Raw genomic sequence first — 15,257 nt, forward strand, 5'->3', positions numbered from 1 at the left:
CAGCAGGGACACGATAGTCATAGGACAACTGCTGTGGGCCAGGCTTCAAGCCAGGCTACCCAGGGGCACAAGGGTCTAGGCTAAAGCTGACTTTTTTAGATGAGAATCGAAACAAGGTCCATGCCCCTGACACAAGGTCTTTAACTGCACCTGCAGCTCTGGAGAGGGTCATCTCAAAGGGTCCTGATGAGAAGAGGAAGACGGAAGGGATTGTGTCAGGAGGAAATTTCTGTGGCAAACCACAACAGTTCTGGGTTTAGCAGCTAAATACCTCCCTGCAGGGAGTGGAGAGTGAATCATTATTCTTTTGTACTCTCTGCCTCTGAACTCCTGTGGAGAGACAGACTTAAAAAGGGAATTTTCTGGCCGGGCGCCGTGGCTCACGTCTGTAATCCCACCACTTTGGGAGACTGAGGCGGCTGGATCACCTGAGATCAGGAGTTTGAGACCAGCCTGGCCAGCATGGTGAAATCCCATCTCTACTAAAATGCAAAAATTAGCTGGGCATGGTGACGGGCGCCTGTAATCCTAGCTACTCGGGAGGCTGAGGCACGAGAATCGCTTGAACCCGGGAGGCAGAGGTTGTAGTGAGCTGAGATCACACCATTGCACTCCAACCTGGGCGACAGAGCGAGACTTTGTCACAAAAAAAAAAAAAAAAAAGAGGGGGTGGTGCAGGGGAACCTTCTTACAATTAGATTGGAAAGTAAAGAATAAGAGCAGGTCGCTGAACCATAGACACTAGATATGGGTGTTAGCTAAAGAGTTAGGACTAAAGGAATTAGAAAAAGGAGTTTATTGAGACAGATAAGAGAGAGCTGTATATTTTTTTCTTTTTCTGATGGAGAAATCAGAAAAGTTCAGTAGAAAAAAAAAACAGGGAAGTCAAGAAAGCCACAAAATTGAAGAAAAAAAATTGTGATTGTAAATATGTTCTACAAATTTTCAAAGACATTTTTAAGAAAATGTCTGGACGGCATGATGAGGAGCCAGAGCCAAAGACAATTAATAAGAAAGGTAAGAAGCAAAGACTTCTTGGAAGATGTGGGCAGGCAGCTTAGTACATTCTGAGATGGGAAAGCGGGGTCCAGAAGTCCATACCTCACTCTTCAGTAGTTGATTCTCTTCCTTTAAGAGCATTTTTCACCAAGAGCATTTGCAGATTTTGGTTTTTTCAAAATAAAAATTAGTCAACATGACAGAAAGTCCCATGTCCTAGTCTTAAGTAAAACAAAGCAAAAATTATTTTTAAAAAACCATTGCAATTCAGTTTTGTCCAGAAAAACTGATTTTGCACCCTTTCTTCATGGCTGGAGGCCTCTTTGGGGGCTCTGTGCCCATTATTTTGGCAGCCCCTGGTGTCATTCTTGCTCCTGCCCTCTGCCCCGCTTCTGAGTGTGAATGGGCCTCTCTGAAGATGGCAGGGTCTGCTCGGTGGACAGCGTCTGGGGACTTCCCAGGAGCTGGGTTGAACTGTGTTTGGTAAATAGACAATAGAATCTGCTTTCAAGGCGTTCCCATGGCTGTGCAGGATTCTAACTCGTTCCGGCTGTGATGAGCGGCCCTGTCTGTCTTGTAAGTTGCCATGGGAAAGTGGAAAATACAGCTCATTAGCTGGATGGTTGGTCTCCGTGGCCCCGCATTATTAACGCTGGGCAAAACCTGAATGGGAAGCTTGCAGATACTGGACGTGCTCTGTGCTAGCCTGTGTGTAGATTAAAACTGTAGTTTCTGCTTTTCCGGTGCCTACAGTTTTAGTGGGCTTGGGAGCGGGGACTTCCTGGGGAGAACATTTTAGCTTGACGTCACTGTGGTGGACGGAAAGCACCAGAAAGGAAGATCTGTTGGTGAGGCGAATGCCATACTGCCATTTCCGTAACTCACCACTTCAGGCGCTTGTCCTCTCCTGTCCTTTCCCGAACAGCATAAAAGGTGAAGACTCAGAGCACACAGTCACTTTTGAAAATGGTTAGTGATTTTTAAAGTACTTTATATAGCAAGACTGGTTGTGTGAGAATCAGAGCCATGATAAAGACTGTTCTCTCTGTATTAATGAAAGTCACCCATTGTCACCGTGACTAACATTTATTTGTGGCATTCACTGTCATTCATTGTGATTTCTGGGAAATGAGTGAAAACATTTTTATTCCAAAGAATTCCGAATTGCATTGCGTCAGCTCCCTTAACCTATGCAGACTGTAGTCTATTCACAGGGGAACAAGAAAGGGAAACAGCGGCTACGATGTAAATGTCACTTTGTCTAGAGCATTTGTATATGAAGAAGCGCCCCAGTGGGTTATTTTGCCAGTCCTTATTTGTAAGGTGCATGTTATGTGATGAAAATTATCCTCCCATCTTGCAGTGATTACAGCAACATAAAGGCAGCATATGAGGCCATGAAGAATGTGGCCTGTCTGATCAATGAACGCAAGCGCAAGCTGGAGAGCATCGACAAGATAGCTCGCTGGCAGGTGTCCATCGTGGGCTGGGAGGTAAGTGGGAAGCACCCCGCATGATCCCGCGCCACTCGCCCCTCCTGCACCTTTGATCTGGTGCAGACACACTTTAATATCCTGTGGTCAATACCTTATATTCTTGGCTTTAATGGTATATATACCATTAATGGTAAATGTGTTTTGAGGCATACTGTTGAATTTAACAGTCAACTATTTTATACCCACCCCCGTAAGAAAGAAAGTCTGAAGAGTATCTGCGGTTAGTTTATTGCGGAGCCTCTGTCTCTCCTGGTAGGGGGAGCTCCATGAGAACCGCAGACGATGTTCCGTTTGCAGCCACATAACTTAGTAGTAGACGTATGGGGGACTCTGGAGTCCCTGCCCACATGTGAATCCTGTATGATCTGGGCAAGATTAATTTTTTTAACTTACAAGTTGGGAAGGAAAATATCACCTACCTCAAAGGCTACCGTGAGCATTTTATAAGATAGTACAGGCCAGGTACAGTGGCTCACACCTGTAATCCCAGCACTTTGGGAGGCCCGAGTGTGAGAATCGCTTGAGCCCAGGCGTTTGAGGCTGGCCTGGCAACCTGTCAAGACCCCATCTCCACAAAAAGTAAAAAAAGTCAGCCAGGCGTGGTGGCGTACACATGTAGTCCTGGCTGCTCGGGAGGCTGAGTTGGAAGGATCACTTGAGCCTAGGAGGTTGAGGCTGCAGTGAGCCATGATCGTGCCACTGCACTGTAGTCTGGGTGACAGAGCAAGACTCTGTCTCAGAAAAAAAAAAGGAAAGAGTACAAATACAATGCCTGTAATAATGGCCCAACAAATTCTCTCTCTATCTCTGTATTTATAAAAACAGTGACAATAGCTAGCACCTGCATGTGTTTACCACGTGTCTGAATGGCACTGATCTGAGCCATTTGTACCTATATGAACTCATTTAATCCTCTCCACCATCCTATGAAGTAAGCACTATTATTATACCCATTTAACAGATGGGAAAACCGAAGCACAGAAAGGTTAAGTAACTTGCCCAAGACCACACAGCTCGAAAGTAGCAGAGCTGGATTCAAACCCAAGCAGGCACCCTGGCTTCAAAGTCCATGTTGGTGACCACTGTGCTCTACTGCCATTAAATTAGGAACAACAAGCAGATGCCATTCAGATTTGTAGACCAAGCTACACTGATTTTACGTTTATTAATCGATCAGAACTCACTCTCCCAGAGGACTGAGAAAGTTTGGAGCAAGAAGTTAGGTTTTTAACTGAAGTAGGCTATAGGTGGTGAAAATTGGAGAGAAACGCGTAACTTCAGGGGTCTTACAGGCTTCTGGAGTTTGGGCAGGATCTCAGAGAACACTGAGTCCAACTCTCCTGTTTCGTAAGTGAAGAATCTAGGGCACAGAATTGCTCTAAGCAAGTAAATAGAAGAACTATTTTGGAGTCAGGCTCTTTTGTCTCCAAAAACTACTGTGTATGACTGGGATTAAGGGAGAATCCAATCCTATTTAACAAAGACCAGTGTCCTACCAAATACCGTAAAGTAACATTGGATTAGATTCAACCTAAATATTGTAAAAGTGTGTTTTTCTTCTTGATTTTGGACACTGACATTTAGGGGATAATTTGTCAGAAGTTAATTTCTTGCTGACAGTTTCCCGTCTGGCCTTTTGTTCCCATGACTCTAAATAAGTTGCGATTCCAGGGAGCTGCTGTATACTCAACACAATAATGTCAGGTCCGTAATCACGGTCCTGTACCCCTACACGAATGCTTCCTTACGTATAACCCTGCACGCTCTCATTCTTTGAGGCTCTGTTTAGATCAGCTGCTGTTTCAGATCTTGACTGGGTTCCATTAATCAGCATGCTGCTTACCAGAGGCTTCAGGCAAAGAAGACCCCTCAGCTAACACAGAGGTACTGTCAGTTTTCTAGTGAGTAGGAAAACAAAGAAAAGGAAGAAATTTCAGGCACCACGAGACCAACAAATCCAGGGTTATTGACACAATAACCTTTGAGGCCCTGCCCAGCTGTGAATGGGGACAGGTAGTGGGCAGTCTCAGGTAACTAGAAAGTCTGAGAAAGATTCTTTGTTAGGAGTCTCTTCTATATCCTAACACCTCAAGGAATCCAAATTGGGAATTTTTTTTGTTTTTTGTTTTCCTAGAGAGAAGGGTCTTGCTCTGCCCCTCAGGCTGGAGTGTACTGATGGGATCACCACTCACTGCAGCCTCAAACTCCTGGGCTCAGGGGATCCTCCTGCCTCAGCCTCCTAAGTAGCTAGGACTACAGGTGTGTGCCACCATGCCTGGTTAATTTTTAAATTTTTATGTAGAGATGGGGTCTTGCTGTGTTGCCCAGGCTGGTCTCAAACTATCCTCCCACCTTGGCTTCCTAAGTAGCTAGGACTACAGCTGTGCTAGAATTGGAAGATCTTAAGATGTGTTTTCATCCTTCCAGGGACTGGATATCTTAGACCGAAGCTCAGAATTGATTCATTCTGGGGAACTGACCAAAATCACTAAGCAAGGCAAAAGCCAGCAGCGGATGTTCTTCCTGTTTGACCACCAGCTGGTGTCCTGCAAGAAGGACCTGCTGCGCAGGGACATGCTGTACTACAAGGGCCGGCTGGACATGGATGAGATGGAGCTTGTGGACCTGGGAGATGGGCGCGACAAGGACTGTAACCTCAGCGTGAAAAATGCCTTCAAGCTCGTCAGTAGGACCACAGACGAGGTTTATTTGTTTTGTGCCAAAAAACAAGAAGACAAGGCAAGGTGGCTGCAGGCCTGTGCAGACGAAAGGAGGCGGGTGCAGGAGGACCAGGAGATGGGTGAGCAGCCCTTGGCCCTGCAGGCACCTTTGCCTCTGCTTGCTGTAATAGCTTCATTCTCCACCACCGTGGGCCCGCTGTGCCCAACCTTCTCCCTCAGAGCTGGATCCCACCATGGGGAAAAGACGAGGGATCTGCAAACCCTAAATACTTCTGAATGTACTTACAAGACAGACCATGTCAGATGTAGTTACTACAACTAACATTTGTTCAGTATTTACCTTGTGCCAGACCTTCTGTGGCCCATTTATAGAGATTGTCTCATTGAATCCCTATGAGGTGGTTACTGTTATACCCAATTTACAGATGAGAAAATTGAGGCTTATGGAACTGGCCCACTCTTGCCCTGTGGCCACATAACATTTAAATCCAGCACTTTGGATGCCACATGCAGGGTAGAAGAATAAATAATAAAACCAGCTCGGCATAACCCCAGAGATGGAACCCCACTATGGTGACCATCACCCAGGGTATCAGAAGTATCATGTGGACCGGGCACCGTGGCTCATGCCTGTAATCCCAGCACTTTGGGAGGCCGAGGCAGGTGGATCACAAGGTCAGGAGATGGAGACCATCCTGGCTAACACAGTGAAACACCATCTCTACTAAAAATAAAAAAAATTAGCCAGGCATGGTGGTGGGCACCTGTAGTCCCAGTTACTTGGGAGGCTGAGGCAGGAGAATGGTGTGAAGCCAGAAGGTGGAGCTTGCAGTGAGCCAAGATTGTGCACCTGCACTCCAGCCTGGGCGACAGAGCGCGACTCCGTCTCAAAAAAAAAAAAAGTATCATCTCGTGATGCTGGAGGCCTCCCCTTTGGCTGTGCCCGTGCAGTATCTTCAGGGTGCCCCACTGCCACAGTTGATCCACACCCAGCAGCCTGCCCACATGCTGCCCATCTCTCCCTATGAAACTCAGGACACCCGTCGTCCATTGCAGTTAAGGCGATGGTCCTTCACACCCAGTGTTACATTCGTACGTCTTTGGTTTGTCTTCCCAGCTTCTGCTGACCTGGTGGTGCTGTGTGGCCCCTGAGAACGAAGCTGCCATGCCTGGCATTAATGATGGCAGCACCCATAGTCTCTGAGCCCCTATTTCATTGCCTCCCAAACTCTTTAGGGTTTTGAGCACAATCTGTTGAATGGAAGTCAGGGTGCCACAGTGAAGGATATTCATCTCTGCAGCCCAAGTGAGCCCAGCCCTCAAAAGTCATGGTCCAGGATGGAGGGGAGCCAGCAACCCTCCCCATCCTTGCCCACTGCCATGAGGACAGCAGAACTGAAAACCAGGAAGTGCTTTTTCTGTCTTCCCCAGCCACTGGCTCTAAGCTTGGCTACGGAATTTGGTCTCACCCACAGGAGGTTTTGTGAGATTCTGCAGTAGAGTTGGAGGGACTTACAAGTTGGTCAGGCTAAAGCGGAAGCAGGGATCTCCTTGGAAACACTCAACGTCCAGGTGGACGTTGGCCTGGATTTGGGCCACTCCAAGATACAGAGCTCCCCACATCACAGGCGGCCCCTTACACCAAGTGTGGGGGTGTCCTTTAGACTAAAAGGAAATCTGATTCCCAGTAACAGCCACAGATTATTGGTGCAGACTCTGGGGCCCCATTGGAATAGGGCTAATCACTCTCGTGCCCAGAATTCATTCAAAGATGACAGTTATTAAAATGCAAAACGACAGAGCCACAAAATCTTAGTTTTACTCGTCATATGATGTTGTCTAGTGCAGGCCCTGAAGTCATCTGTAAGTCAGAGTGTTTAGGTTCCTGAAGACGGCACTATTTGCCGGGGGGCAGGGGGTGGGGGCATCCTACACCCTTTCAACAGTGTCTCTCAATAGAAAGGAAAGGAGGGGCCTCGTGATGCCCTTTGCCATGTGATGCTCCCCATGGCCAGTGGTCAGAGGACGCGAGTGTATGACTGAGGCACTCCTGAGCCAGTAAGTCTGGGAACTGGCGCGTGTGTGATAAAACTGGACGCATTCCTTGCCTGGAATGTTTTGGCAGCCCTCATGCTTGATGCATGTGTGTGGGTAGACACTTTATGTAGCAGGTCAGAGAGAATGGACACGAAGGGCCTTGGAGGCAGGGACAGCCCAGTGGCCAGCATACAGAGCCTGAGCCCGACGTCAGGACAGTCTGGGACAGATACTGGGCATGTGAAGGAGTCAGGGCCAGGGGAGCAGAGTGGGCAGAGGTAGAGAGGGGGAACCTCGGGAGTGAGCCAGGCAGTGCGAGCTAGCAGACGCAGGGCCTGGGTCACCTCTGCCAAGCTGGAGCGAGCACCTGCCTCCAGGAGAAAGGCTTCCCTCGGGAGAAGGCAGGGCCCCAGCACCCAGCCCTGGCGATTCAGCTCTGTCCTTCCTTCTCCTTCCCCACATCCTGCGAAGCCAAGGGTTGCCTCGTCTTGTCTTTCCGGTGACTCTTGTTTCACGCAGTTCACGCACTGCACACGTACACTGTGACTGTGCTACTGGACTTGACAGTGAGGGAACGCTCAGGGCACACACTGCACACAGCTGGGGTACGGAATCCAGTTCCTGCTACTCACATGCTACCTTTGTTCAGGGTGTAATTGCTAGCGTGCAAAGCTCTCGTAGTGTGTGGGTGAACAGGCCCTGGGACTCTTTACTCTGTGCTCTCCTTCTGGGGCCTCATCCTTTAGGTTATAATTGGGATGACCCCGTGTGAACATTTGCCCAGGAGCGTCGGGCTTCACACAGACATCCTGCATTCTCGTGGGCACCACCCCGTTTCACTCTCCAAGCTCTCCGGGTTTGCAGGACAACCACATGGCCACCTTGGCGATAATCCTTGTGACTTCCCCTTTGGTGGTCTTCAACTTGTCCGGGTTCTTTGAGGATTAAGGTTCTTGGTCTCAGGTTATGGTGGTAACGTCAATGGTGATATGGGCTGTGATGCAAGTTTTGCTCTGAAACATGTCCACGTGTTCTGAATATATGTCACATTTATTTCTAAATGCAGGAATGGAAATTTCAGAAAACCAGAAGAAACTTGCCATGTTAAATGCTCAAAAGACAGGACATGGAAAGTCGAAAGGTAAGTTATGGAGAAGGCTTTGTCTCCTTAATGCTTATCAGTATTCTCCTGAAAATGGGGAGCATACCCCAAGTTGTCAGCCTGTGACCAGCTTGGAGTAAGGAGAACAGTAGAAGTTAGAACTCAAGGGCAGGTTCAGAAGTGGGGGCAGGTGAAGGTGGCCTGTGTTTGGTTTTGAATGTGCATCAGTGTTTGCTCCCATTGGGATGTGGGCATAGGAAACCTTCAGAGGTTCCGCCAGAGCGTGGCAGACCTCCTTGCCCGCCAGCGGCCCCTCCGCTCCCCTCCCCCAAGTGCTGATGGTGTTAGCCACCGGGTCACGCACATCACCAGTCTCAGGCAAACCAAGCCCTCGTGCCTCTTTTAGGCATGAGAGGACAAAATCTCAAACCCCAAACTGCTTATCAGCTGTAGGCTGGATATAGTCTAGTTTAAGAAAAAGATGTAAAGGCTCGGTACATCAGGCAAGGAGTTATACAAAAAAAGACACATGAGGGCCGGGTGTGGTGGCTCAAGCCTGTAATCCCAGCACTTTGGGAGGCCGAGACGGGCGGATCACGAGGTCAGGAGATCAAGACCATCCTGGCTAACCCAGTGAAACCCCATCTCTACTAAAAAATACAAAAATCTAGCCGGGTGAGGTGACGGGCGCCTGTAGTCCCAGCTACTCGGAAGACTGAGGCAGGAGAATGGCGTGAACCCGGGAGGCGGAGCTTGCAGTGAGCTGAGATCCGGCCACTGCACTCCAGCCTGGGTGGCGGAGCCAGATTCCATCTCAACAAAAAAAGACACATGAGCTAATTTAGGGCAGTGATCCCCTAACCTCCACGCACATTAGAATCCCCCGGGCAGCTATGCAAAAATGCCCAGGCTGCGTACTCAGGGCTCTGATGAACTAAGATCTGTCCATGCTGCCAGTAGTGCAGATAGCTGGCCCAGCAGGAATTCACTAATAAGATTTTTTCCCAAAAAATATGCACTGCATTCTTAGAAACTTTATTCCAGTCACCTTTCTACTTTAAAAGGGATTTACCCTATGAAATTTATCTCTGTTCATATTTTCCTGACTGCAAATGCAAAAGCAAGGACCAGTGAATCCCAGGACTGCAGCAGGCCACTGACTGAAAGGCCAGGAGGAGCTCCTTCCCCAAACCACACTGAGCACTCCACTGCTTTCTCCGTGCAAATGCAGAATTTATTTTCCCCACTAAGTTACAAGTATCTTTAAAGCAGAAAAACCCATGTTATTACTTTTTTAAAATCTCCACTTCTAATGTCAGGTTACTAGTAAATCAGTTTGTCAGAATATATTGTCTTCTGTCCGTATCTTCTGAGAGTCACTCACCCCGCAGCCGGGCTCCTCAGAACGGAAGGACTGCTGACATTCACGGGTGGCCACCGGGTGGGACGCGGTGCCTGGGTTATCTGATTTCTTCCTTCCTGCCACCTCGGGAGATAGGGAGAGCCTTCTGGCAGGTCAGGGGCAGGGGTGGTTTCTGAACCAAGGCCTTCCTGCTTTCAGAGCCCACCCTCTTTGTGCCATGCTGACTTACACAGTTACCTTTAGATCTAATCGCTAATCTTAATAAACCTTCTAAATTACCTCTGCACAGATGAAAAATACCTAGGCCAGTGAAGTTTTGATTAGAGTGATTACGTATTGGGGGCACAGTTCTAAGCACTTTACTTCTATTAATTCATTTAATTCCCATAGCAACCCCATAGTACTGTAATCCCCATTTTAGGGATTGGGGAACCAAGGGGTAGAGAAATCAAATAATTTCCCCAGTAATCCCAGCCGGTAAATGGCACAGGAGAATTTGGGCCGAGGTAGCATGAGCTCCAGACTTCCATTTAGAGCGTTTTACTGCTATTCACCATGACCGTCAGTCTGGCTCGGATTCCGCCACTCCTCACTGCGTATCCTGGCATTCAGTTTCTTTCCCTGTCTAGTTGTTGTCATAATACCCTCCTTGGAGGCTTTTTGGGAGATTTCAGTGACAGAGACTGTGTCAAGCTCCACACGGAGTACCTGAACATAGCAAGCATAGCTACTGGACCTTCTTTTTGGTTAATGTGAATTAAGAATTAGCTCTCTACAAAAAAATACAAAAATTAGCTGGGCATGGTGGCACACACCTGTAGGTGCAGCTACTTAGGAGGCTGAGGTGGGAGGATCGCTTGAGCCTGGGAGGTAGAGATTGCAGTGATCCAAGATCACACCACTGCACTCCAGCCTGGGCGACAGAGTGAGACCCTGTCTCAAAAAAAAAAAAAAAAAAGGAATTAGCTGAGAATTTGGACTTGGAGTCTCAGCATTTTCATTTTTTTCCTTTTTGGTTAACAAGTGACCCTCAGTCCCTGTTCCATCTCTCTCCCCTCCCGAGTCAGGCTACAACAGGTGCCCCGTGGCCCCACCGCACCAGAGCCTGCACCCCATCCACCAGCGCCACATCACTATGCCCACAAGCGTCCCCCAGCAGCAGGTATTTGGCCTGGCGGAACCCAAAAGGAAGCCCTCGCTCTTCTGGCACACCTTCAACAGGCTCACCCCCTTCCGGAAATGAAAACAGGAGGCCGTGCTTCCACGGAGCTGGGTGTCAAGAGGAGAACTGTCTTTGTTTCTTGTGTGCTTCAATCCAGGGAAGGTTTCTTGGACCCAGTGATAAAAACTTCCTTTTTGGGATCAATGAAGGAGGGAAGGTCTTGGAATCACCTTCAGTCTTTGGAGACCCAGCTGCCTTTGTGGAAAGGAGGAGATGGTCATGACACAAAGCTTTATCAAAACTACACAGAAACACCCGTGACCCGCTAGGAGATGGCCCAGATGTGGGACCCGGTACCGTGCTCTGCAGTGAGTGGTGAGGCAGTAGCTGAAGCCACCCCTGCTGATGGTGAGCAAGTGCTGCCGCTGGTCCAGACACAGCATCCAGGGCTTTGCAGCTCCTACGGGGTGACGAGGTTAGAGGATCGCTTTGGCGTTTGATTTTCAAGGATGTCGTCAAGACAGGGTTGACACAGTGCTGCACATGTCTGGTCACACTTAGAAATTGAGCTCTTACTCTCTTCTGTAACACGGGGGGACGTACAGCTGCCGTGGAGCTGACCACGGTGTTCCCTGGCATTGTCCACACAGATGCTAAATGGTAGTACAGACGTCATCCTGCAAGGTTCCTCTTCCTGCAAGCGAAGGGGAGAGAAAGAAGATGCATCTGTCACCTTCATCGCAGTCCTCAGTGCAGAGCAACTTACGCATCCTCAAGAATCCACTGCTTTTCAGGCAAGGAGGGAAAATCCTCCTGCACACTGGCTTTGTCCCGGAGTCGGTTCCCTCCTTCCCGCACATCTTGAGTAACTCCGAGCAGAAATCACGTCTTGCCCACATACTGTAACCTAAGAAACTGCTATTCAAGGCTGGGCACGGTGGCTCATGCCTGTAATCCCAGCACTTTGGGAGGCCAAGGCAGGTGGATCACCTGAGGTCAGGAGTTCAAGATTAGCCTGGCCAACATTGCAAAGCCCAGTCTCTACTAATAATACAAAAATTAGCTGGGCATGGTGGCGCATGCCTGTAATCCCAGCTACTGGGGAGACTGAGGTAGGAGAATCTTTTGAACCTGGGAAGCAGAGGTTGCAGTGAGCTGAGATCGCACCATTGCATTCCAACCTAGGGGATAGAGCAAGACTCTATGTCTCCAAAAAAAAAAAAAAAAAGAAAAGAAAAAAAAACTGCCATTCAAACAACTGTTTGCAATATAAAAAGCTCATTTACTCTAATATTTATGATACAGTGAATATGAAAATGCACTGGTCAGAAGGCATTCTCAAAAAGCCGCACTGCTCCCGACATCGTCCTTACCAGTGAAATCGCAAAGACAGGCAAAGCAGTCCTGCTTCTTGGGAATCAGAAGCTGCCTTTATCACATAAAGCCAAACAGTAGGGCATAACTGTGTCACCTGAGCATGTCATCAGGCTTCTGAGGACTTGTTCTTTATAAGAGAGACCTTCACAAAATATCTTGGCTCAGAGATAGCAGTCTTTGTTAACAAAGGCCATGCGCACTGACACCTGCAGATAATCACCTCCTTTTCTTTGTGTTGTACATTTTCATGACATAACTTTTAACTATGTCTAGAGAAGGCAGGCTCTGCAACAGAGATGCCCTTTCAACCCACTCAGTGCCCTGGACAGGAGATACTGTGTTACACTGTTAATGGATTTCTATTTGAGAAGCTCATTTTTGTATGCAATCCCTGCAAAGTTTTTTTTCTAACAGGCTCATGTTTGAGAATAAACAAGTCTGTGATGTCAGAGACAAAGGTGTATTTTTCAGTCTGCAGGTTTGTGGCACCTCCCTTCTCCCCTGAAGCCCCCCACATCCAGAGCCATTCCTGAGGGGTGACATCATGAATCAAGAAAACATAACCTTTGTCCTCTCGGGTGAAGCCTTGGAACATTCTGTGACGGCTGATGTCTGTTCTGAGCCGCCTTGGCACGTGTGCTTATGGGCAGCATTGCTAAGGGTTCAGGTGCCCTGTGGCTGGCAGCCCCTGAGTTGCTTCTGTGGACCATCATGCCGCGCAGCGTGTCCTGAGACTGAAGTTGCTGCAGAAAGGAGCTTCTGGTGAGGTCCTGTGGCATGTGGGTGCGTGTGTGCGTGTTTCCTTCTTGAACAGACATTCCAACTTTAGTTGTGTTTATAGAACTGACCTTTTTACTAACAAAATACAATGATATATTTTGGAAACTATACTTAATATGTTTTTCCTGCACACCTAGCAATAACTGTAGGGGTCTCTGCTAGGGTTGTTTTTGTATGTACAGCAATTTTGAACAAATTATTTTAAATGTAATATAAGAGAATTCGTTTAAGGAAGTAAAGAGAATCATTTGCTTATGTTACATTTTCAGTGAGGATTCAGTTTAAGAGTCATCCTTAGGGCTTCCATTTCCTAATATTTATTCATGGGTAATGAAGAAATGCTTTGCATTTTGTGGCGAGTCCTAATGTATTTTCCAGCTGAGCCCTGACTTCCGGTTCCCACCTACCTCCATGGACTTCCTAACAGAGACTCATGAATACCAGGACATGTTTTTGTTAAATCAGGTTCAGTTCATTGCCCCGGTCAGTTTGATACAGTATGAGGGTCACTCGATTAAAGATCTTTCCTGGGTAGATCCTGCTTCGACGTTCAGGTGATTTTGAAAACCGCTAACGTTTTTAAAAGGCTACAACATCCTTTGTCTTCTTGAAAATCCGCGTGTCTGGCTTGGGTTTTATTACCACATGCCTGAGTTCTTCAAAGAATAGAAGGCTCAAGTATTCTCATTTTCCGTTTGCCAAACTTCCTTCCTGGTTTGAGTCACATGTTCCACTTGGGAAAAAAGGGAACAGAGAGCCTCCCCCATGGACAGTGTATGAATTTCACTGGGAATCTTGCTGTCTCCAGCCTCTCTGCCTTTCTCTCTTTTTAACCTTACATCACATAATATTATAGATGGGCCAAAAAAAAAAAAAAGATGACATAACATTTTGAGGAATTTCACCTATTCCGTTCTTCATGTTTGAAAATTTGTCGACTTTGTTAGCAGACGGTTGAAGTAGCCTTGGGTCAAAAGCAGCCTTTTCAATTGTGATCATACCTAAAACATATAAAAACCCTGCAGTAGAGTATAAGCAATTATAAAATCATAAAATTGAATGTTTGCAGAATCCTGGAGCAGTAGCTTTCTTTGTCTTTGGCCTGCAGACTGGGAAGAGGGCAGCAGTAGTATGCCAGAGCTTCGCTGGGATACCAGCCACGTGGCTGCTTTTCATTCGATCTGATTTTTGTTTCCCACTGTAGATCTGATTTTGTAGTTGAAAACATTTCACCATCAAACACTATTTCTGAATATCGTGCCTTTTTTATACCTAGCCTAGATGAAAACCGATGCCATTCTTATTCAGAAAATCCCCCCATCCTACATGACTGTTACCTAGACATAAAGCAAAAGTGCATTTAATTCAAAATTTGGTTCACAATAGAAGTATTTTGTAAAAGCCAGCTGAACCAGCGTTTTACCAGGTGGAAATCTCTGCAAGCCAAATTGCTGATACTCCTTCATACAAATCAACTTGGTGTCCTAGCCAGAATGGAACAGCGTAATGACCTGGAGTTCGGGGGAGTATTTCTGCTCTATTACTTGTCAGGGAGAGAAGAAAGTTAGAAGTGTCCCTCAAACAACAGTGTCAAGAACTAGGAATAAATGTTCTTTCACCAGCTCACAGGCCAGAAATGCGGGACCCAAGTCAACTAGGTGAAACTTACTAGCAGACCCAGCTTTTCCATAATAACGTAATCTGCAAATCAGTTTATTAAAGTTTCCCTTGGCTGATATTGTTGTTTTCAGGATGCAATGAAAGTGGATTTCAGAAGGCTTTGGAAAAATAAGTGGAACATGACTGATCTAAAAAAAAAAGCAAAAGCTTAAATATTTGATGTAAGTTTACTTACCTACAACATACTTTACATTGTTGCCTTTAGTTATCTCACAGGCACTGACATTTTATATTTAGAAAATACTTTTAACCTTTCTAATCTTTTTTGTAAATATTAGTGTCCGTTGTATATGACTTGCTAACCTACTTTGCAAGACTTTGGGCAACATTTTAGCTCGTTAACTTCAAGATGATGTGTCATCTGTATAGGTCAAAGGATGGGACTTCTGAACTGAGAAATTCGCTGTTGGCAGCCAAAGTATGATGTACAAGACTGATGTAACTTGATATGTATTTTTGTTGAAGTTTTTTTGTAAAAAAAAAAAAATATTTACAAGGTTATTTGATTTTTTAAATGCTGTGAATCTATATTTGTTGTTTTGTATATTAAAATCATTTGCCAAACTCGTTCTGATGATGC

General features: G+C 46.7%; 1 protein-coding gene across 5 annotated transcripts in view; it reads left to right on the forward strand.

Annotated features, from left to right (window-relative positions):
- The window catches only part of SPATA13 (spermatogenesis associated 13), a 154,497-nt gene extending 139,256 nt beyond the window's left edge, over positions 1–15,241 (forward strand). For all 5 annotated transcript variants that reach the window (XM_025364374.1, XM_025364375.1, XM_025364379.1 and 2 more), the window contains 4 exons: positions 2,363–2,492; positions 4,923–5,295; positions 8,280–8,354; positions 10,746–15,241. In XM_025364374.1, coding sequence (XP_025220159.1) covers positions 2,363–2,492; positions 4,923–5,295; positions 8,280–8,354; positions 10,746–10,921 — 754 coding nt within the window. In that variant the 3' untranslated portion in view covers positions 10,922–15,241. The remainder of the gene's footprint in view (positions 1–2,362; positions 2,493–4,922; positions 5,296–8,279; positions 8,355–10,745) is intronic.
- Positions 15,242–15,257: the final 16 nt, after the last annotated feature.

The sequence above is a fragment of the Theropithecus gelada genome, chromosome 17, assembly GCF_003255815.1.
Source record: "Theropithecus gelada isolate Dixy chromosome 17, Tgel_1.0, whole genome shotgun sequence".
Lineage (NCBI taxonomy): Eukaryota > Metazoa > Chordata > Mammalia > Primates > Cercopithecidae > Theropithecus > Theropithecus gelada.